This window comes from Dendropsophus ebraccatus, chromosome 2, assembly GCF_027789765.1.
Source record: "Dendropsophus ebraccatus isolate aDenEbr1 chromosome 2, aDenEbr1.pat, whole genome shotgun sequence".
In the NCBI taxonomy this organism is placed as follows: domain Eukaryota; kingdom Metazoa; phylum Chordata; class Amphibia; order Anura; family Hylidae; genus Dendropsophus; species Dendropsophus ebraccatus.
In genome coordinates this window covers 131397094-131421712 of record NC_091455.1, presented here as the reverse complement: position 1 = coordinate 131421712, position 24619 = coordinate 131397094, and the positions used below count along the sequence as shown (strand labels likewise).

At 41.3% G+C, this 24619-nt stretch overlaps 1 protein-coding gene across 1 annotated transcript; it reads left to right on the top strand.

Moving 5' to 3' along the window:
* Positions 1 to 771: 771 nt before the first annotated feature.
* On the top strand, positions 772 to 24359 carry BFSP2 (beaded filament structural protein 2). Its single transcript, XM_069960289.1, has 7 exons — positions 772 to 1227; positions 12509 to 12591; positions 17502 to 17658; positions 19199 to 19360; positions 20478 to 20606; positions 23291 to 23511; positions 24182 to 24359. The coding sequence occupies exons 1-7, from the start codon at positions 772 to 774 to the stop codon at positions 24183 to 24185; spliced, it is 1212 nt and encodes a 403-aa protein (XP_069816390.1). The 3' UTR covers positions 24186 to 24359.
* Positions 24360 to 24619: the final 260 nt, after the last annotated feature.

The window sequence follows — 24619 nt, the reverse complement described above, 5'->3', positions numbered from 1 at the left end:
ATATTAGTTATGGTGCATTTACACACAGAGATTTATCTGACAGATTTTTGAAGCAAAAGCCAGGAATGGACTATAAACAGCGAACAGGTCATAAAGGAAAGACTGAGATTTCTCCTCTTTTCATATCTATTCCTGGCTTTGGCTTCAGAAATCTGTCAGATGAATCTCTCTGTGTAAACACACCATTAAGGGTTGGAATAGAGATTGTATATTGTGTACACACTTCTGGATTTGGAAACTTTAAAACTAAGAAACATGACTTCCATCTTCAATATAGATGGCATTGTAAAAAAAAAATTATCCTGCATTTTCTGGGCTATTCATGAAAAATATTATTATTTATAACCCAATGCAAGCACTATCATATGGGAAATCAAAGTCACATTGTTTTCACCTTTACCTGAAACAGTAATCATATATTTCTCATTTGTAGCATGTATGATACGCCCCTATATAACAACAAACATAGACCTGGTGTGTATTGTCTAAGCTCACTAGTGACACGTATGGAATGGTCACTTTTACTGCTTCTCAGTGGACATTTATTTACAACAATCAGATTATTCCTGAAATGAATTGCTGAGGCAGTGAAAGCTGTGGAACAATGACATGGAACTCTACGTGACAAATAGAACAAACACCATGTTCTAGAACTGCAAATGAGAAGCTGTAATCCCAAAAATGCAAAAGAAAAAAAACGACAACAACAACCTAACATTGGAAATACAGACTGTTTGAGAGCAGGGACAGCGTGGAGAGTCTCCTGCAGCAATGCCTTTACCAAGGCGTAGGTCTTCTATCTTGGGGCAGCAGCCCCCTTTAGCTTCTGCTGACTGTTCTGGGGTTACTAATCGTAGGGTCAGCATTGGTAGTGCCAGTAACCTTCCCAGGCCACCAGGTGTGTATGTAGGAAGTGTCCCAACTGGAGGTGTAAGTAGTCTTGGCACTAGGGTATCTCGAAGGGCCCTGGGCATCAGCAGTGTTTTTATGCAGGGACTGCGCAGTTCTGGCCCACCTGTTCCTGTTACCCAAAGCCTGGAGAGAGGAAGAGCCCCCACATTTGAATCTTTGAACAGCTGCCTGGTGGAGTACATAGATAAAGTGAGAGCCTTAGAACAGGTGAACCGTGAGTTGGAAGAACACATAAGAGTTTATCTGGACAAAAAGGCATCCACTGTAAGCAGTTGGGGATCACTCAGGGACAACTGGGAGAACATATACCATCAGGTAAGTGCTTTCTTGTGGGGTTATTGGTCTATGGACTACATTATGTAGAAATATATATCTCATTGTATTCTTCTATTAATGCAAAAAACACTTAAATTGTGTTCATACTTCATTAACATACCCACATTATGAATAAGTACCCTGCTTACTATTTACTTTTAGGTACTCCACAAATGTCTCCTAGATCCCAATAGTCTGTCTGACTTTTTGCAGTATTCATGTAACACTGCAGTAATAAATATGTGTACTGAATGAGAGAAAGAAGAATCTTATCATGGGACAAATGTGAAGATACTAATTACTATGGCTGCAATGCAGATCAAACATGGAACACATATGGATGCATCTGTATTCGAATCCCATTCCATAGACTTCAAAAGGCCACTTACAATGATATAACTAATAAAAGGAGAGCACACTACAGCATTTAAAGTGTCACTGTCGTTTAGGAAAACTTTTGTCATGTCATAGTCTGAGTGTTCACACCACTACCGATCGTGAGAACGAGCCAGGAGAAGACTGTGCTAAGCGCAGTCCTCTCCCAGCTCTGTGTCATGTGATCAGTCTCCAACTGATTGCCTGTGTAAGTCTGTTGAGCCCAACTGATATCACATGACTCCGAGCCTGGAAAGGATCACGCTTAGCACAGTCTTCTCCTGGCTCATTCTTAAGATCGGTACGGGTCTGAACACTCAAATCCAGACCCATGAAAGCTTTTGACATGTCTCTATGACATGTTTTATGCATAGTCATATGCTTACGTAACCCCATAAATGTACAGTATAGTAGGTATACAGGATGTAGTATGGTGCCAATAGATCAGACTCAAAGATGAAGGGTCAAGGAAACTGTGTTGAGAATGCATGTCTCCTGCTAAGACACCAATATCCAGAGTCCATCCACCCTTAACTCAGCTGATCACTGAGAAATACCATTTTTGTAGCCCACCATTGGACCTGTTCTTTGTTATCAATATTTTTTGTAGGTGAGATCTCCCAAATTGGACACAGTATTCTGGTAAGGCTGGAAACACACATGGCAGTCTTTTGGAAAACTGCCACTGCAGATTGTATGCCAAAACCAGAAATGGATTTAAATCGGATGATAAAAATATAGAGGAGGGACTTGTACTTCTTTTTTCTGTTGCATCATCTTCTGGTTGTGGCACAAAAACTGCAGTGGTTGTTTTCAAAATAAACTGCCATGTGTTTCGAGCCTTAGGGCACCTGCACACACAATAGATCGCTGCAAAAATCTTGCTGCGAGATTTGCAGCGAGATCCGTTATGATTCAAGGTCCTGTCAGTTTCTTGTAAATACATTCTTGCAGCAGATCTTTCAGACAGATGGGAGTATGTAAATCCCCCCGCCCCTTTATACCACCTGCTGCTGGCACATACATAACCCATCCTTGCTCTTGCTTGCTGAACGGGCTCCTGGCTTCCTGTTCTCCCGCTCAGCCAATCATTGGCTGCAGCTGAGCAACGCACTGATTGGCTGAGCGGGAGAGCAGGAAGTCGGGAGCCCGTGCAGCAAGCAAGAGCAAGGACGGGTTATGTGAGTGCCGGCAGCGTGTGGGTTAAGGTCTGAAAGATCCGCTCTAAGTATGTATTCACATAGGAACTGAGAGGACCTAGCTGGCTTATATAACAAAGGAATTATCTAAATACAAATGTAAGTCTACAGTACATTTAATTGAAGGAAAAGCAGAATTGAAAAAAAAACAAAGAAAGGCTATGTTCACACTACGTTCTTTTATGTAGAGAACAGACGCTGATTGCAATGGAATGGGCTCGTTCTCTACTGCAGGGACAGCATTACATTGAAGTCAATGCAATGCCATTCCCTGTATTCACACACCGTTATTTAGAACGGGCGTTAAAATAATGTACATGCCTATTTTTTCAGGACCCTGTCCACTGAACAGCATTCAGAAATAATAGCTGTTCACTGCAGCCAATACAGAGGTATCAGCTGCAGCTACGTCCTGTATGCAGCATGGCAGCATTAAGTCAAGCCTGCCTTAATCCCCAGTAACTGCTGTTCTGTCACTTATTGGTGCCTTCTGGTCCTGTGATGCATCAACCCTAAGGCTATGTTCACACCCTAAAGTAAAAGAAAAATATGTCAGAAATATGGCCATACTTTCAATGTAGTAATGCAATTCAGTCAATGGGAAGCTGGACAGTAGTGCAAACATCATATAGAGTAACATTTTTCATCTGTTTACACATTGTTTTATTTTAACTCAAAATTACAGTCATATTTAGCTACTGTTTTTACTGTGTAAACCCAGTCTAAAGGAACTGCCAAAGGGGATTGTTAATATTACGCACCGACTTGAGAATGGAAAGTTTAAAAAAATTGAAAAACTAAAAGCTGAATTTGGATTAAGAACTGTACACAGTTTTTATGTTTTTTTTTACAGAGTACTTGGGTAAAATCCCAAGAAAAAGCTTAACACGAGACACAAACACAGGGTCTGCTAGAGCAGTGCTTCTCAATTCCAGTTCTCAGGCCTCACCAACAGGTCATGTTTTGAGGATTTCCTTAGTATTTCACAGGTGATATAATTATACTCAGTGCATCAGGTATTATTACAGGTGTCCTTTGTATGGGATATCCTCAAAACATGACCTGTTGGTGAGGCCCGAGGACTGGATTTGAGAAGCACTGTGCTAGGGTATATAGCTGAAAACCAGGGAGGAAATAGGAAGATATTGGCAGTAATTTATAAGGGGTTGTTGACAATAACAATGAATAAAACAACGCCTAAAAATAAAAATTGCTGGGAGAAACAATTGCGAAAGATATCAGACGAGGACTTGGGAAATTTTCTTAGCAATGTACCAAAAACTTCTGTTGATGTAAACCACAGAATAATCCAACTAAAAATTGTGTGTGAGCTATATTATATCCCTAAAACACTTAATAAGATTCGTGGTTCGTGTCAAGAGTCAAAATTTTGTTTAAAATGTGGACTTGATGCAGGACTTGCCCAATAAAGGACTTCTGGCGGAGTAATCAATGTAATAGAAAGTAGATTCAGAGAATCCAATTATTATAGCTTGGGTAATACAGAAGTATTGACTGATGATAAGAACAAGAACATGATTAGTAAACTTTTGCATTTTAAAAAGAATAGTGATAGTTAGAAACTGGACTGCCAACTCCATGCTGCAGGTCCAGTTTTGGGAGAAATTAGCTATTAGGATCAGGAGATATGAAATCATTTATTTTAAGGGAAAGAGAGGAAAAACACCAACAAATTAACAGGAATGGCAGGCCTGGTTGGAGTGCAAATGTGCAAATGCTTATGGTCCCTATCATTGACCATTCCGATTTTTGTTTATATATTATAAATCTTTGAGGGTTTTTTTTTTCCTTCACATCTCAGGCTAGGGTGGGTTTCAGGTTGGAAGGGAGGGTTTTTGTATTGTATTTGAAATAGAAATGGCTAACGTACTTGTGGCCGTGTCCCTTAATATGATGTGACCTTAAAGTGTAGATTTTAATATTTTTCTTTCTTTTTTAAAATAGAAAAATAAACTTCAAATTAACAAAAAAAAAAAAGAAACTGCCAAATAATTATGACATCTTACTTTGTTCCAAGTATCTACTACTCTTTTAGTAAAGTAATATTTTATCACATTGCTTCTGATCTTTCCCCCAACTAACCTCTCACTGTGTCCTCTTGTTCTTGAGTTCAATTTTTTACTAAAAACTATTTCCTCCAGAACCTTATTTAGTCCTTTAACATACTTAAAGGTTTCAATCATGTCCCCCCTTTCCCGTCTTTCCTCCAGACTATACAGATTAAAATCCTTAAGTCTTTCCTGATATGTTTTATGCCTGACAACCTCCACCATTTTTGTAGCCCGTCTTTGGACCCGTTCTATTTTATCAATGTCTCCAGGTCTCCAGAACTGGACACAGTATTCCAGATGTGGTCTCACTAGAGCCCTATACAGCGGGATCACAATCTCCCTCTTCCTACTGCTTATACCTCCCAGCTATACAGCCCAGCATACCTTGCTTTCCCTACCACCTGGTTGCACTGGTGACTCATCTTAAGGCTGTCAGAAATCATTACCCCTAAATTCTTCTCTTCTGAAGTCTTTTCCAACAAAGAACTGCCAATATAATACTCGGATAGGGGATACTCCTCCCCAAGTGCATTATTTTACATTTGGAAACATTGAACCTCAATTTCCAATGTTTGGACCACTTATCTAGCAAAGCTAAATAATTTTCCATATTATTGACACCTCCAGGAATATCAACCCTTTTGTTTCATCAGCAAACAGACAAACCTTACCTACCAAGCCTTCTCCTATGTTACTTAAAAACATATAAAAAAGAATAGGACCCAGAACAGACCCCTGTGGCACACCACTTGTAACGAGGCTCTGCTCGGAATATACACCATTAACAACAACCCTCTGATCATTCAGATAACTGCAAATCCACTTAAGTATCCATGGATTTAGGGCCCTATTCCACCGGACGATTATCGTTCAGATAATCGTTAAATTGTTCGAATCTAAACGATAATCGTTCGGTTGAAATGCAGTTAACGATTAACGACCGAACGAGAAATCGTTGATCGCTTTATAAGACCTGGACCTATTTTTATCAATGCTCATTCACAAAACATTCGCAAATCGTTCGCATTGAATAAGACATCGTTCGGTTGTTCCCAGTAGATACAAACGCAATAGCGAAGAAATAGCGAAGAAAAAACGATCGCAAATACGATCATAAGTAACGATTATCATTCCATGGAAATGAGTGAACGTTTTAAGGTCTTTTGCATTTATGCGAACGATAATCGTTTAGTGGAATAGGGCCCTAAGTCCAATTTTATCTAACTTCTCTATTAGCTCTTTATGGGGAACTGTATCAAAAGCTTTGCTGAAGTCCAGATAGGCAATATCCACGGCACCACCTTCATCCAGCACTTTTGTGACATAATCAATGAAATCAAGGAGATTAGTCTGGCATGATCGGCCCTCAGTAAAGCCATGCTGGTTTGGATCCATTAAATTGTCAATTGTTAGTTGATCCATTATCTTCTTTTTCAGAAGAGTTTCCATCATTTTAACTACTACAGATGTTAAGCTAACTGGCCTGTAGTTACTGGCCTCTTCTCTACTCCCCTTCTTGTGGATGGGTATAACATTGGCCTTCTTTCAATCCTCGGGGACATCTCCTGTTAGGAGGGATTGGTTATACAGATCTGTCAGGGGGGCAGCAATCACAGATTCGAATTCTTTAAGAACCCGGGGGTGGACATCATCTGGACCCATCGCCTTATTCAACTTTAAACAGGCAAGTTCCTCTGCAACTTCAGCCTCTGAAAATACTGGAGCTGAACCCATATAACTGGAGGCAATGCTGTGTCCAACCATTCTGTGATTGTGAAGGCCTTCTTCTGAAAACACTGAACAGAAGTAACAATTCAAATAGTCAGCGACCACGTTATCTCCATCAATAAACATATTCTCCCCATTACTTGTTTTAGTAATGCTGCAGCCATTCTTCTTCCTGTAACTTATATATCTAAAGAAGGTTTTATTCTTCTCCTTAAAAGACTTTGCCATTTCTTCCTCTTTTGAGGCTTTAGCAGCATTTATAATCTGCTTTGCCTCCTTCTGTATAATTGTATGCATCTCTCTGTCAGCTAGATTTCCAGTCTCTTTAAACCTCCTATAGGCTGCCTTTCTTCCCTTTACAGCCTTAACCTGTCTAGTAAACCATAATGGATTCTTCCCCCTTTTGGGCCCACAGAAAAGTGTATCTAAAGTGTCTACAAAATGTGGAGAAACGTTCTCTGCGCCAGATTTTGGACAGAATTTTGGCATATATATCTCCATCATATTTTTTCAGCTTTTTTAAATTAAAAAGGTATAAAAAATTGTTCGTTTTTGTGGCAGATGTCTGTAGGTGTTTATACAAACACAAAGGTATCTGAAGAAGCAATGTGTTAGCACTGGACAGTGGCAAGGGCAGTAAGACAAATACACACAGACAGTGAGCCCTGGCTGCCACGGACAGCCACGGCTGCAGAAGACGGTCCCTGCTCTATAACAGGTGAAAACACAAAGCAAGGACCGACAAACCAACACAATAAATCAGAGTGAACAGTTCGGGTCGGCAATGGCGGGCAGCAAAGGTACAAAATAGTCAGACAAAGGAAGGGTCAAAAGGTGAGGTCAAAGCAGGTGGCAGATAGGGAAGTCAAAAGATCAATTCACAGACAGGTAGCAGAGTTGGAGCTGATGGACTAAATTACTCAATAGCCAGCATTAGACCGCTGGAGTGTCAGACTATTTATAATGGACCAGTAGCCCAGTCCAGAACCTCATTGGACTGGCCTCCTGAAGCCAACTGCACAGGTAAATCCAGAGGCAACTGCCAGTCAAGAGAAACACAACACCAAACAGCTGAAGGAATCCAGGAGAAGAGTAATGCTAAGTTTACCCGAGGCGATTATTGGCCCGATCGTACGATTAACGATTTCGAAGTAAGGTTTTTTTTTTTATAACGATCAGCGTTTAGACGGTACGCTATATCGTACGGAAAAATTGTTTTGCGATCGTACGCCCGCAGCCCGCCCCCCCGCTCAACCGCAGCCCCCTGCGGCGCCCCGATCGCCACCCCCGCCGCTCCGATCGCCCCCCCGCCACCACTCCGATCGCCCCCCCACCACCGCGCCGATCGCCACCCCCGCCGCTCCGCTGAGCCGGGAATTTCAAACGGCTCCCCTTCAGCCAATCAGTGCTGAAGAGGAGCACTGATTGGCTGAAGAGGAGCCGTTTGAAATTCCCGACTCATCTCTTCAGCCAATCAGTGCGCTGAAGAGGGGAGGCGGGGATGTCCGAAGACCTGCGGGGCGGAGCAGGTAACGTATGTTCTTGGCCGCGGCGGTGGGGGCGATCGGAGCGGCGGCGGGTGGGGGTGGCGAAAGGAGCAGCGGCGGGGGGGGGGCGATCAGAGCGGCGGCGGGTGGGGGTGGTGATCGGAGCGGCGGCGGGTGGGGGTGGCGATCGGAGCGGCGGCGGGGGTGGCGATCGGAGCGGCGGCGGGGGAGGCGATCGGGGCGGCGGGGGTGTCGATCAGAGCGGCGGCGATTGAGCTGGCGCAGGGGGCTGCGGATGAACGGAGGGCCGGGCGGCGGGCGGGGCTGCGGGCGGCCAGACTATCGCGCGACGACTGTTTACACGGAACGATCAGCGAATTTTTTTTGCGATCGGCGAACGACGATTTATGAACATGTTAAAAGATCAAAATGAACGATTTTTCGATCGTTCGCCGCGTTTACACGTACAATTATCGTTCGAATTCGATCGTTATTGCGAAAATTCGCCCGATAATCGTTTCGTGTAAACGTAGCATAAGGGTACTATTCCACCAACAGATCTGACGACAGATTATCTGCCAAAAATTTGAAGCCAAACCCAGGAGTGGATTTGAAAAGAGGAGAAATCCAGTCTTTCCTTTATGACCTATTCTCTGTTTATAGTCTGTTCCTGGGTTTGGCTTCAAAGCGTAACTATAAAATATTTTGACCTTTCAGTTTTAGTTAGCTTAGGGCATGATAACAATTTTTGCAATATACATTAATAACCTAAAATGAACAGTTTTTTTTAAATACATAAGGCTGATTATGCCCTTACAGCTCTGTCTGGCTCTGACTTGTTTCTGCATTCCTGCTGGACACGCCCCCTCCCTGCAGACCCGTACTAATGGTGGTTTTACACGGAGCGATAATTCGCCCAATCGCACGATTAACGATTTTGAATGAACAATTTTTTTTTTAAAACGATCAGCGTTTAGACGGAACGATACATCTCACGGAATATTCGTTTTGCGATCGTTTTGCGATCGCTTAAGCCATATCTCACACTGAACGATCTGCGATTTTTTTGCGAACGATCAACGATGATTTGAGAACTTGTTGAAAGATCAAAATAAACGATTTTTCGCTCATCCCTTGATCGTTCGCTGCGTTTACACATACGATTATTGTTCCAATTCGACAGTTATCATGCAAATTCGAACGATACATCGTTCCGTGTAAAACCACCATTAGAGTACAGACTCTGACAGCAGCATCAGATAACAGCCCTGACACAGATAGAAACATAAACAAAATCTCCTCCCCCCCTCCTAACAGCACGCTCTCCCCCCTCCCCTCACAGAGATCACATAGCAGAGCTGAGGGTGTTGTGTGTGAGAAGCAGCGCAGGGGAGGAGATGGATGGAGGGACAAGTACTTCAACAAGGAGGGACATCCCAGCCATGACTCCAATGTGCTGCATGAGGGAGAGTGGGTGAGTCACTAAGGGGAGGACTACAAGTCCCAGCAAAACACAGCTGTAGTCCTTCCATAGTACATATAAGATTCCCTATCAGATGTCTGCAGCAGGTGACCCTACATCCATGGCTGACATTATCCTACAGTGTTATGAGAGCAGATGACTGTATCTAATCCCACTGTGTGTGATACCGTCTGCTGGTGCTCTGTATCTAATCTTACATTGTGATACTGTATGCTGGGGCTCTATCTGATCCCACTGTGTGTGATACATCTGCTGAGGTGTTGCTCAGTGAATGGAGGGACGCAGCCAGGGAAATGAGGGGAGGAGGCCACGCCCACTTTCTCTCAGCCAGGAGAAAAATTCATTTATTCTTCTCAGCCAAACAACTGGGGATATCTCAGCGAGCGCACAAGCTATCAACGCAGTTTAGGGCTCTTTTTAAAGGGTAAAGGGTAACATGAGAAATTTCATTTTTTGAAATTATACTGAATTTACTGAAATTATAGTTACGCTTTCAAATCTTTGGCAGATAATCTTTCGTCAGATCTGTTGGTGTAATAGTACCCTAACTCCTTCATTGCCAGAAACCTGACAGGCAAAGCGGGTGGGGCTGAACAAACAAAGACAGGTCCCTGTTTAGACAAGGTCTAGGAATCAGCGCCTTCTCCGCCACACAGCCTGAATTGAGGAGCGCAAAGGCACAATCCTGACGCAACAGCTTTTTTAAGCAGTCCAAAAATTATAATTGACGTTATTTCCAGCCATTGTACATTGATTTCAATGCAACAACAACAGTTGTTTGACATTTGAAAGCCAATCAATAGCCATTGTTCGTACCATGTGTGAACATAGCCTAAAACTTAATATATGTTCAAGAAGTAAAGGGCTGCCTTGTACCAAATGGCCTCATTACCATGTTGATTAAACTTGGTTATCAAAAACAGCGCACCGGTGCTCTTTATGAAAAAACACTTTGGAGGGTATATATCATTAGCACAATTTTTTCTGGCTAGAAATGACTAAATAAAACTAAGATAAAATAAATTCGAGAAAGCAGCAATAAAAGGTTAAAATAGGCTGAATCAAATGGGTTTTGCAAACAGAAAGGCAGCACCGCACTTACATGGAAGAAAACAAGGTTCCAAGGGAATAAAGAGAAGCAATGTGGATGTTTGTATTGAAGTGATGAGTCACCTACCACCTTCTGCATTGGACAAGGAGATATATAGCAACTAATATAGCAATCACATTCAGTGTTTGCCCCAAAATAAGACAATGCCTTTTATAAAGTTTTGTTCCCATAGAGGCACTCTGTCTTATTTTCGGGGGATGTCTTATTTTTCGGGAGCGGCACGGGAAGGGATGCGAGCGGCACGGAGAGGGATGTGAGCGGCACGGAGAGGGATGTGAGCGGCACGGAGAAGGATGCAAGCTGCATAAAGAGGCACTGAGAGGGATGCGAGTGGCAATGTGAGTGTTGAGCAGCACGCAGAGGGATGGAGAGTGTTAAGCGGCACGGGGAGGGATGGAGAGTGGTAAGTGGCACGGGGAGGGATGGAGAGTAGTGAGCAGCACGGGGAGGGATGGAGAGTGGTGAACTGCATGGGAAGGGATGGAGAGTGGTGAGTGGCACTGGGAGTGATGCGAGCTCCACAGAGAGGGATGTGAGTGGCACAGAGTGGGAATGCGAGCTGCACAAAGAGGGATGTGAGCTCCATGGAGAGGGATGCGAGCGGCACGGGGAGGGATGTGAGCAATGAGCAGTGAGCGGCACAGGAAGGGATGGAGAGTGGGGAGCGGCACGGGGAGAGATGGAGAGTGGTGAGCGGCACGGGGAGAGATGGAGAGTGGTGAACGACACAGGGAAGGAGAGAATAGTGAGCAGCACGGGGAGAGTTGTGACTGGCACGGGACAAGCACTGAGTGGCCGGGGGTGAGCCGCCATGGGTGATGGTGGATGGCCTTACTTTTGGGGGTGCCTTATTTTCAGGGGGATGCCTTACTTTGGGCTAGTTGGTAGTAGTAGTTGGGGTGTCTTATTTAGGAGGACATCTTATTTTCGGGTAAACATGGTACCAACTAAATAGTAGAGATGATTGAACAGCGGAAAGTCTTCGGGAATCAAATGCGAAAGGATCGACAAGGTTCGAGTTCTATAGAACCTAAGATTTTCCGCTGTTCGATCATCTCTACTAATTAGTCTGTTTCTAATTCTTTTTGAAATAAAAATATATAAATAAATAAAAAAATAAATCCTTGACAGTGCTCCAACAAAGCTGATTTTTCAACTGTTTCTACGAGAAAGTTGAAACCAGCTTGTGGTATATTGTTTTCCCTCAACATTGAGTGACCCCATCATTTTTGTCTCTAACTGACCTAGAATAACATCTGCCATCAACTACAATATTTTACATTAATTTGTTTGGTAATAGGTATGTTTCATAAAGCCATTATACAAATGTTGTGAGGGATTTATCATCCCTGCCCTTTTTTTTTTTTGCACAAACCAGCTGGGTTTTTGCCAATCTACGCCCTGCCCATCTGATGATGCAAACAGTCATTAACATGGCTCAAAGCTGGCATAACTTTCAGATGGCAGCCCCAGATTCGATGGACAACCCCTTTAAAGAGAAGCTAATCACTTCATCTTCAGCACCCCATGCGCTGTGGGAACATAACCGCAGTTTGAGACTTCTAACATGTCTAGAAAGATGCGCCAAATTTATCACCAAACCACTGTGATATGTCTGGGGCATCATCAAACTGCCTAGTCTAATTTTACTCATTATCTCTATTAGAATTTGTAACTGTGCCCCCATTTGTTTTAGTCATAAAACAAATTGGTATTTTTTGCTTTCACATGCTGTATATAGTAGTTACAGTTATCAAGAAGAAGCCTAAGTATGCTAAAATACTAAAAACACTTCCTTTACTTTGTATGCTGCCTTATTTTTGCAGGTAGGAGATTCTGTTTTGGAGAATGCCCGACTTATGCTGCAGACAGAGAATATACAGGCATGTGCAGAAGACTTCAAAGAAAGGTATTCATGTATAAATCATCAGTGTGAGTGTGCTCATGTATGTTTTATCTTCCTGCATTAGGGTACGTTCACACGTACACGATCTGCAGCAGATTTGTTGGCGCAGATTTGAAGTTGCAGGTTCAAAGCAAATCAAATCTGGGCCATCAAATCTGCTGCGGATCTGCTGCAGAGTCAAATCTGCGCCATCAAACCTGCTGCAGATCCTGTACGTGTGAATGCAACCTTAGGGTACGTTCACACATCCCCGTGTGCTGTAGGCCCCCGCTGTAAAGTACAGGCCACTTCTGTGCAGTGCAGTATCCCCCCTCTCCTCTGTGTAGTTGCCATCTTGCAGTTGCAAAACATCTTTAGGTGCTTTGGTATTAAAATGTATCTATCAATATAATTTCTTTTATAACACATATGAATATTTAAGACTTTGTAGAGGCATTTTTTCCTTGTCCCCAGGAGCCTGTGGATCGAGTTCCCTACAGGGTCTCAGTAATTGTTTAGCAACATTTGCGCTAAGCAAAAAATAAACTGACTATGGGATGGTAAAAACAAAGAGGGAGATGCAGCTGCAGTATTTCTCCAGTAGTGAGTCTCACACTCAGGCTAGGTTCACACTATGTAAATGTAAATGTGCGGATGAAACTCCGGCCGTGGGAAAAAATAGACATGCGACTCAAAACATACGGTCATTTACTTGGAAATCTGGTTCAACTAAAAATAACAAATAAAATCTTAAGAAAGTGATGCAAACACCTCTGGATGCATCTGGGAAAGCAGGGAACACATTTTACATGAATTGCTATTACCGGGGTTTGCGATCCTCTGCACTAATGCCGATGTCTCTTTAATGGTTAATCTATTAAAATAATAAAATACATTTTCGTTGTAATAAAGTCCCTTTCGTTGTTCACTAATTAAATTTAAACTAATCCATCATTTTGCAATTAAATATACTGTTAAAATAAATAGATATATAAATAAATGTATATTTATATATATATTTATTTTTTGACAGTATATTTAATTGCACAATGATGGATTCGTTAGAATTAAATTATTGACCAACGAAACTGAATTTATTTAATCGAAAATGTGTTTTATTAATTAAACATTAATTAGTACAGGAAGCTCCATAAGCCGTTAATTCATATTGCCGGCAAAAGAGCATTCTGTACTAATCATCACTTTACTTTAATGAAAACATCAAATGTTTCTTCTAATTATATTATCACAATAGCATTATTAGAAGAAACATTTAGAATTATATGTGCGCTCAGCTGATTGGCTGATCGGCTGAGCGCACATATAATTAGCGGGTCCGCAGTACAGTGACTTCATTGTGCTGCGGACCAGCGAAGAGGACACATCGGGGTGAGTATAGAGCTCTCCCCACCCCCTCCCCAGCACTGCACCCCTCCCAGCAAGGAAGGGGGGGGGTCAGTTAACCCCTTCCTTGCTGGGATGGGTGCAGTCTGACATCAGTCTGGCCCCCAAGGGGTTAAGGGGGATGCAATACATCCTCCCTTAACCCCTTGGGGGCCAGACTGTAAGCAGCGATCTGTAAAGATGCTGCATACTGTAAGGTGCACAACACCGCTCACAATGATGGGTGTTGTGCTCCTGTTTGTGTGTTTTTTGTGTGTTTCTCCCTTTTTGTTTTTCAGATATCGGTATCCTGTGGATTACGTCGGATTCCGTGGACTACGTCGATGACCAGCGTTTTTTTAATGTTTTCTTTTAATAAAATGGTCAATGAGGGGTGTGGGGGTGTTTTTATTTGAATAAATTTTTTTTTTAACTTGTGTCTTGTCTTTATTTCTTTACTTTATAGACTTAGTAGTGGAAGCCGTCTAATAGACGGAATCCATTACTAAGTTGGGGCCTAGTGTTAGCCGGTATAAAATGGCTAACACTAACCCCCTATTATTACCCCAGTACCCAATGCCACCAGGGGTACTGGGAAGAGCCGGGTGCCAGTGGTCCCGGAGCGTCAAAATTGGCGCTCCTAAACCGTGCGGCAGCAGGCTGGTAAGATTTAGGCTGGGGAGGGCCTAAACCAATGGCTCTTCCCACCCTGGTGTTACCAGGCTGCTGTCGTTTGGTTTTTAACCCGGCTGGTTAGAAAAATAGGGGGGACCCTATGCGTTTTTTTTTAATTATTTATTTATTTAAAAAAAACCGCATAGGGTCCCCCCTATTTTTCTAACCAGCCGGGTTAAAAACCAAACGACAGCAGCCTGGTAACATCAGGGTGGGAAGAGCCATTGGTTTAGGCCCTCCCCAGCCTAAATCTTACCAGCCTGCTGCCATCCGGTCCAGGAGCGCCAATTTTGACGCTCCGGGACCACTGGCACCCGGCTCTTCCCAGTACCCCTGGTGGCATTGGGTACTGGGGTAATAATAGGGGGTTAGTGTTAGCCATTTTATACCGGCTAACACTAGGCCCCAACTTAGTAATGAATTCCGTCTATTAGACGGCTTCCATTACTAAGTCTATAAAGTAAAGAAATAAAGACAAGACACAAGTTAAAAAAAAAATTTATTCAAATAAAAACACCCCCACACCCCTCATTGACCATTTTATTAAAAGAAAACATTAAAAAAACGCTGGTCATCGACGTAGTCCATGGAATCCGACGTAATCCACAGGATACCGATATCTGAAAAACAAAAAGGGAGAAACACACAAAAAACACACAAACAGGAGCACAACACCCATCATTGTGAGCGGTGTTGTGCACCTTACAGTATGCAGCATCTTTACAGATCGCTGCTTACAGTCTGGCCCCCAAGGGGTTAAGGGAGGATGTATTGCATCCCCCTTAACCCCTTGGGGGCCAGACTGATGTCAGACTGCAACCATCCCAGCAAGGAAGGGGTTAACTGACCCCTCCTTCCTTGCTGGAAGGGGTGCAGTGCTGGGGAGGGGGTGGGGAGAGCTCTATACTCACCCCGATGTGTCCTCTTCGCTGGTCCGCAGCACAATGAAGTCACTGTGCTGCGGACCGGCTCATTATATGTGCGCTCAGCCGATCAGCCAATCAGCTGAGCGCACATATAATTCTAAATGTTTCCTCTAATAATACTATTGTGATAACATAATTAGAAGAAACATTTGATGTTTTCATTAAAGTAAAGTGATGATTAGTACAGAAAGCTCTATTGCCGGCATATGAATTAACGGCTTATGGAGCTTCCTGTACTAATTAATATTTAATTAATAAAACACATTTTCGATTAAATAAATTCAGTTTCGTTGGTCAATAATTTAATTCTAACGAATCCATCATTGTGCAATTAAATATACTGTCAAAAAATAAATATATATATAAATATACATTTATTTATATATCTATTTATTTTAACAGTATATTTAATTGCCAAATGATGGATTCGTTAGAATTAAATTATTGACCAACGAAAGGGACTTTATTACAAAGAAAATGTGTTTTATTAATTTAATATATTAACTATTAGAGGCATCGGCATTCGGCATCATTGCTATTTTTGAAGTACTCCGTACGGACCGCCTGTCAATCCTCGGCCGCATGTCCAGCCGCAAACAATGGTCTTGTTAATTTTTTACGGGTCCGTTTACGATCGGGCCGTAGATTCATACATAGTGTGCACTGTGCAGCCGTATATCCTATACTTTCCAGCGTACGCATGAACCACCAAAAATACCGCCGCACAATTACAGCCGCAAATACAGCCGCACAGTTACATAGTCTGAACCTGGCCTCAAGCTGTGAAAAGGGAGAGAAAAACCAGATTAAGAGATGTCATTGGATCCACTGTGCAGGCCATTCAGTTAATTTGTCGGCTGATGTGCGGCTATGATTTTCTGTATGGGCTGCATAATCGTGTCTTGTGAAGGCTTTCACTTGCTGCATATTGTTGGCCCATGAAAAAGGGCCTTAAAGGGGACCTCCAGATAAAGAAAACTTTTTTCTATTAACAGTACATTAAAAGTTATACAGATGTCGCTATACAATGTATTACCGTATCTGTGCGGTTCTGCCACACACACAATTAAATTATGCTAAACGGCACAGAGGATCAGAGCTGGCACTTTTGTCCCACCTGGACAAAAAACAGACATAAACAGTATATACCATGTTAGATAATGTTGTATAAAGTCCTTATTGTGAGGCTCAAGGTCGAAGAAAAAAATAATAATTTAGATTCAAAAAGTTCTTTACTTTATTCCAATATGAGCATTATAGTTAGTAACAGTGTGCTGTGTGGTGTTACAGGTAAAGAAGTGTGGGTGGGTGGGACTACAATACAATGATAAAGCACTGCAAATAATTCAGTAACACAATGAAACTGCAATGTGTGAACACAGCCTAGATGTTCTGCAACAGATTTGGGTGGGGAATGGGCAGGGTGGAGGACTGTGATGAACAGCTGAGGGAAAGCATTGCATTCTGGAACCTGTAGTACTGTGTACAACTGATAAACCAGGAAATACAGCCACACAATACAGAATAAAACCCCCAAAGCAAATGGATTTTTGGTAGTTTTAAAACTTGGTTAGACAGGTAAGCAATGCTATATGCTTCTGCAGCAGGTTTATTGTTTTTACATCTGCCTGGAGTTCCCCTTAAAGTGAAAATGCATTGGAGTCTGGAGGGTTAAATCATTTAATAGACACCAAATAAGAAACATTAAAGGAGTACTCCAGAGAATTTTTTATTTTCAGATCAACCGGTGTCAGAAATGTATACAAATTTGTAAATCACTTCTTAAATACCTCTTGACAGGGTATTGAAGCAATGTTGATCATGATCCTGTAAACTGATCCCTGTAGAGCCTTTTGCAGGGACAGAAAAAAAGAACATATTCCTAATTTATTTTTTGTGTACTAAATGAAGTATTGATTTTCTAAAGAAATAATGCTGTTTAATTTGCAGATATGAGAATGAACAACCTTTTAGAAAAGCCGTGGAGGAGGAGATACGCTCATTGTACAAAGTGATTGATGATGCAAACTTGACAAAAATGGATTTGGAAAGTCAGATAGAAAGCATGAAAGAAGAGCTTGCATTACTGTCCAAAAATCATGAGGAGGTAAAAATATTCTAAAGTATTACCTTGGATTAATAAGTTCAATGTACAGTATATGACAATGCACAAAGTGGCTTCTAAACGAATAACTTCTTTATTTAGTTAAAAAAAACCAGCAAACTGCTAAATTGTTATTATCCTAGCAAGATGACAATGATAACCTTTGAGCAATGTATGATCAAAGCAATGCAAGAGGAAAGTAGAGTAAAATCCAAATTCTCAGTTTGCATACAGAAATGTGCATAGAGAAAAGAGACCTATTATTAAAAAAATGAAATGGGCCCCTCTCTGCAGGGTTAGGCCATCAGGCCTGTACATTAGAGCCGTATCATCACTATACTACAGTGCTCAAAACCATGCCCACATTTCTTAAAGTGTACCTGTTGTTATAACTTTTAAAATCTAAATCCTAAATCAGCAGTGGATGGGATATAAAACATCTCTGCAATTTACTGTCTTTTTTTATCATACTTTAAAACAGAGCTATACTTATCTGAAATCCACGTCCAGTCTCCTGAAGGCAGATTTTTAGTCTTGAGCTGGTTGAAAAAAGAGACTAAACACATGAAGTCTGACCAGAACCGAGAGTCACGGCTCAATGTGTCCTTCTCTGTAAGCCTTCTTCCTTCTCTGTGAGTTCCTTTTTTTAAACAAGCAGAAGACTAAAAAGCTGCCTTCAGGAGACTGGACCTGGATACAAGTAAGTATAGCTTTGTTATATAGCATGAAAAAAAAAATAATGAATGTACACTTAAATTTATTTATTTCACATCTACTGTTGATTTAGATTTTGACACTTTAACCAATAGCAATGCGGCCTACGCTTCATTCCCTTGAGCTGGATCACATAATAAAAGATCCTGCCTGTTATACATTTTTATCATGAGACCCTATGCATGATGAACATATACTTCAGAGTCTCCCCTGAGGTATATGCCAACAGACATTAAAATAAGGCAATGTCAAAACCACTGCAAAAGGGGCAAAAGAAATATTACACTCTTGGTAGAGTGGACACCTTACAGAGCCATGAATGGTCAGATTTTTTTCTGACTGCACATGTTCCCACAATGTCTTTTTTTACGTGAAAAACGTCCGTCTTTAGATAAAGACAGACATTTTAATTGTCATGATTATTAAAAATGTCCTTCTTTATGAAAAAACGGACATCGTCCATGTAGAACAGACAATATGGGCACATAGCCTTACAGGTAAGTTAGTGTGTAAAGTACACTCATAGGCTAGGTTCACACTCTGTTTTTTTTTTTTTTTTTAAACCGTTCGATGTTCTTTTTTTTTTTTTACGTTTGTCATTTTAAGGCCAAATAATGTATTTTGCGATGTTGTCCCTTTTTTCAAAATAACAGACAATATTTAGTTTCAAAATGACGGACGTCCAAAAAAATGCTTAGCCAGAGAAGGATATAAATGACACAATAATTTACCATTACCATTAGGAAAAATGATTCCAAAAAAATGTAAAACTTGGGAGCAGTTTAACTTGTCACCTACAGTGTTCTAAACTGATCAAGTAACCTTTCAGGATGTGAAGATGCTCTACAAGCAGCTGGCAGGATCTCAGCTGGAAGAAGTAGATACTCCAATTGGCACAGGACTTGATGATATATTGGAGACTATAAGAATTCACTGGGAGAAAGACATTGAGAAGAACAGAGCTGAATCGGGTGCACTTCTTCAAGCTAAAGTAGGTCAATTCATAATTATTTCCCATATTGTATCAAGTTCATCTGTAGCAAGTTCAATGGGGGAATATGAATATTAAGCCTCAGATGAAATACTGCAAGTGGGAGAGATGTGGATGGTATTGCAAGAATTAATCTCTAGGGCCTTGAAAATAAATTTAATGATCACATAAGGCCAATCACTCTCATAAGAATGTATAATATATTATTTTAAAACAGCCGAATTTGTGTATTCTCTATTCAGAATGCAACAACTTTCTTACTAATATACATATCAATTATAGTATGACATAACTATAAAGTTAATGCTATTACTGTATAGTCACCTATCAATTTTAAAAGCTCTTTAGACTTAAAAAGAAAAAACTCTTGGCTTTTACAGCAACTAATAGGCAACTCTGACCACCTAAATGCGATGGTCACTATTGACTGTGGCAACTAGGGGGTTAAATGACTGGTATTGGATCTCTGATGCAGGTTACTGATATTAAAAGTCTGCAGCTATGTATAGAGTTTACGCTACTCCAACTGGTGGGAGGGGGGTTGTTCCTATACTGTTCGACACTGTCCAATGAAAACTAACAGAGCCAGACAGGTTAGTGACACCCCGACTGGTAACACCCAGTTGGTTATTCAGTGATACATTTCTAGTAAGAATAACAGAAGATCGGCACATCACATACCTATATAAATAGGTGACCCAGAATTGTTATTTCATGGGCATTGCATGTGTTTTCTAAAACAGACAGGTCATCTTTAAGGTTTTTCCAAATGGGCTTCATCATCAGAATACAGCCGTTGTGCCATACATTACCTCTGGGGTAGGTAGATTATGAGTTTTCTCCAGAATAATTTAAAATAACTTGGTGTATAAATCATGTCTGATCACATGGTCTCATGAATTTTAAGTGTGTAACTTACTCAAAGCAGCCATCCTCAACAAATGGTTATTGCTGCCAGTGTATCGGAATTAAATCAATAATTTGTGAACTGGAACCAATGATCCTAAGATTAGGATAAATGTAATCCCCACAGAACTGAAATGTGTAGACCCTTACAATTATACATTTGATAAAGGCTATATAACATTTAGGTAAATCTCCCTATGTCTTAAAACAGCAATCTGCAGCACTACCAGCATTACAAAGCCAAGAGGAGGAAGTTGTGGAGAGTCTGAGAGAAGAGTTCCATGATACAGCTTGCAAAATCCAGAGTCTGCAAGCTGAGACTGAATCCCTTAGGACATTGGTAGGTTTAGTGTTCACTAAGAAAAATAGGCCAATAACATACATGGAATCTTGACTATGGTGTTAACAGACTGATACATTTCTATGACACTTTAGCATTTTTTTCTACTGGAGTTAAAATACTGTAGAGAAGGGATAGGTTTACTTTCTATTCTCAAAGTGAATGTACCACTGGGTACAACGCTTTTTGTTTTTTTACATTAACCAACTGTCACCAGTGCGGGGATGCCGGTGCCGCAGTCCCTTTTTGAACTGTCACCAGGTTCCCGCACAGGGTGCCTGTCTATTCCCATGTGCCGGCCCGGCATGAAACACTGGGTGCGGGCCTGCCAGCCTCCAATGTGACAATCTCCCCTGCCCTCTGTGACACGGCTCCATTGATTCTAATGGAGCTGCGTCACAAAGGGGAGGGGGTTTCGTCACCATGGGGACTGGCGTGCCCGCACTCTGGCTGGTGCTGTGGCACAGGCATCCATGTGCTGGCGCTTGTCTGTTCAGTTAATAAACACAAAGCCATGTACCTAGTGGTACATTCGCTTTAAATTCTACAGGGCATGTTACCAATACTGGGTTCACAAATGTTTTTTTTTTCCATTTGTATAGCGCACACAGATTCTGCAGCACTTTACATAACATTGCCAATTATTGCTCCCTGTTCCCAATTGGGCTCACAATCTAAATTCACCTATCTGTATGTTTTGGATGTGGGAGGAAACTGGAGGAAACTCACGCAAACACGGGGAGAACATACAAACTCTTTGCAGTTATTGCCCTTGGTGGGATTTGACCCCAGGACCCCAGCGCTGCAAGGCTACAGTGCTGTTTTTTCAATAGACTAGGATCACACTATGTAAAAATGACTGCAGTCTTACATAACAACGGCCGTCATTGCGCAAATAACTTTCATTATTTTTTAAATAACGGATGTTATTTGTACAATGATGGCCATTGTTATGAAAGACGGACGTCATTTTTACATAGTGTGAACATAGCCATACAAAGGCCCTCATTTACTAATGTGTTTCCATCATGAATACAATTTTTTTTTTTCCATGTCGGTTTCTTGTTTCTCCATATTTACTATCTCTAAAAACGGACACAACCATCACTTTGTGCTTTAAAAAACGAAAAATGTGCTTGTCCCTTTAAAATCAGCTATAACTGACATATTTATTAAACAAACCACCTTTTTTCATGGGTTGTGCATTTTAACAATAAGCTACTCATACAGTAGGTTGGGTTCACATTGCGTTTTTGCTGTCTGTTTAATGGATCTGTTAAATTTAAAGCGACTCTGTACCCACAATCTGACCCCCCCAAACCGCTTGTACCTTCGGATAGCTGCTTTTAATCCAAGATCTGTCCTGGGGTCCGTTTAGCAGGTGATTATCAGTTATTGTCCTAAAAAACAACTTTTAAACTGGCAGCCCCGTGCCCAACGGTCGGGGCTTACATTGCGTATGCATTAGGCTGGCACAACCTCTCTGTCCCTCCTACCCACCCTCCTCATCTTTAGGAATGCTCCAGGCAGATTGCCTCCTATTCGTCAGCTGTGTAAATACTGAACATGGACTGGATCTTTAAGGCACCTGTGCAGTGTTCAGACAGGAGTAAATGTTCCAGTGGCATTCCTAATGATGAAGAGGGTAGGGAGGAGGGACGGAGGGGTGGTGCAAAGTTAGGGCACAGATACTCCCTTTGGGCACAGGGCTGCAAGTTTAAAAGTTGGGGGGGGGGGTCAGATTGTGGGTACATAGTCACTTTAAAAAACTGATGCATTTGTTTGGATCTGTTATTCCATTTTAAGGCCAGTTTCAAACTACATAAGACACCGGCCGTTCTATGACTCGGCCGTGTCACAGAACGTCCGGAGTCTGTGAAGATCATACTGCAGTACCGGACGGATGAACTTCAATTCTATTGATTTGGAATGCGAGTGCATCCGTGCACACCCGCATTCCAATTCACCATAGCGCACAATGGAAAGTGTATCTGGAGCTGCACTCTCCATTGTGTGAACTGACAAGTCTGTGCGGCATGTCAGTTTTTCGTGCGGCTGGTTGGAATCACAACTGGAGTATATACACTCCAGACAGGATTCCTCTGACTTCTGTACAATGAATCTTTTGTATTAATAACGGGCAAATCGGCAACAACGGCCATGATTAATACAAAAGATATGTTTTGTGAACATAGCCTAAAAAGACAGATTAAAACGCATCCCTTTTTTTTAACGTACACAAAAACGTAGTTGACCATGTTTTTGTTTAAGCTAGAAAACTAATATGTTTTAACCCTTTTTTTAATAATGGAAGTCAATGGAAAAACTCATCCAAACAAATAAACACAAATGCATCAGTTTTTTTCATCCATTTTTTCCATTAAACGGATCCATTAAGAGGACAACAAAAACAGTGTGAACCTAGCCTTAGTGTGGCAGAAAGGTCGGGTTTTAGTTTTGTCATATGAAAAACCAAGACAAATTTACTAAGAGTAAGTTCACACTGCCTTTTTGTAGTCCATTTAACAGATCCCTTTTTAAATAGTTACTTTTAACGTACATAAAAAAGTGGTCGACCACTTTTTGTGTATGCTTTTATCGGAACTGTTCCAAAACACACACTCAAGCTTGCTGTAAAATACCTAATCCAACAGGCACATTTTAATATCTGTTTGTGTTTGCAGAAAAGAGGTCTGGAGAACTCTTTGCATGATGCTAAACACTGGCATGACATTGAGCTTCAGAATTTGGGCTCTGTGATCACTAAGCTGGAAGCAGAACTGGAGGAAATTAAAAGTGAAACTGAGCAGCACCAGCGTGACCGAGAGCATTTGCTTTCCCACAAGTTGCAACTTGAAAAGGAAATAGCAGCATATCACTCTATCCTGGATGGAGAGGAAAACAGGTAGGTATACATTATGTCATCAGTCGTTGGTATATGTTTATGACCACATAGATTGTAATATAGGGAATAAATCGCACCCCCAAGGTTGCCAAGGTTGGGGTTATTTCATTGGCTTTATAAAATATGCCACTTTCATCCATTTTGTTCATGGAACACACCTGTTGGAAGTCTAAGTAGAGGGATTAAAATACAGATGAATCTATAAGTAATTGGTATTGTATCTGTATTTCATCTGTATATTCCTTTAATTTATAATTAATTTTTTCGATTATATTTTATCTCTAATACATCCAGATATCGGATTTGTATTACAAATGCTTTCCCGTACTCGTGGGTGAAAAAAGCCGCCGTAACACAGCTTTTTGGTTCAGTTTTTAGTTCAGCTTCCTGCTGAATCCACTTCTGGCCTAAGGCTGCATTCACACATCCACAATTTTGCAGACCTTATGGACGGTGAGGGTCTGTAATGGACTGATTTCCCGCCCGGCATGATGTATCAACATTGTGCCGACAGCGGGGAAACTGTTAGAATCTCCGCGGCACTGTAATGACAGAGCCGTACCTTAGATTATAAAAGACTAAATGAAAAACAAAATCTTCAATTTTCCCTAATAACTGCATGATTTGATACATCACAATATTGATTTACTGCTTTATGTTCTACTTGCAGATGATGTTAGATTCCTATGGCCACAGTTAAGATGAGGATTAAGTAACTCGCACCTGTGAAATGGAATGGTTCTGTGATAAAGCTGGATAAGCAAAACTCAGCCTGGTTTTTATGTGTGCATTAAAGTTGAATTTAGACTGGAGACTGAAACAATATTCGGCAATGTAGCAAACAGAAAGTGATTTGATATAGTTCTATATTTTCACCCCGTAAAATGAAATCTGCTTCTAATAAAAACCAAGAACCCTTTGTACTGGCCCTTTTTTCTATTTATACAACATTAAGAAATGTTCATCATAGCACACAGCTAATTCCATGGTACTATAGGGCAGTGTTGCCACAGATGTAGGGAGGTGAATCTTAAAGGGGTTATCCAGCGCTACAAAAACATGGCCACTTTTCCCCCTACTGTTGTCTCCAGTTCAGGTGCGGTTTGCA

Excerpts from the sequence above, each read along its gene's own strand:
- BFSP2 (XM_069960289.1), top strand. The coding sequence starts at position 772 with ATGCCTTTACCAAGGCGTAGGTCTTCTATCTTGGGGCAGCAGCCCCCT. Across the intron at positions 1,228-12,508 it reads GGGAGAACATATACCATCAG|GTAGGAGATTCTGTTTTGGA; the intron begins GTAAGTGCTTTC and ends TTATTTTTGCAG. Across the intron at positions 19,361-20,477 it reads GTGCACTTCTTCAAGCTAAA|CAATCTGCAGCACTACCAGC; the intron begins GTAGGTCAATTC and ends GTCTTAAAACAG.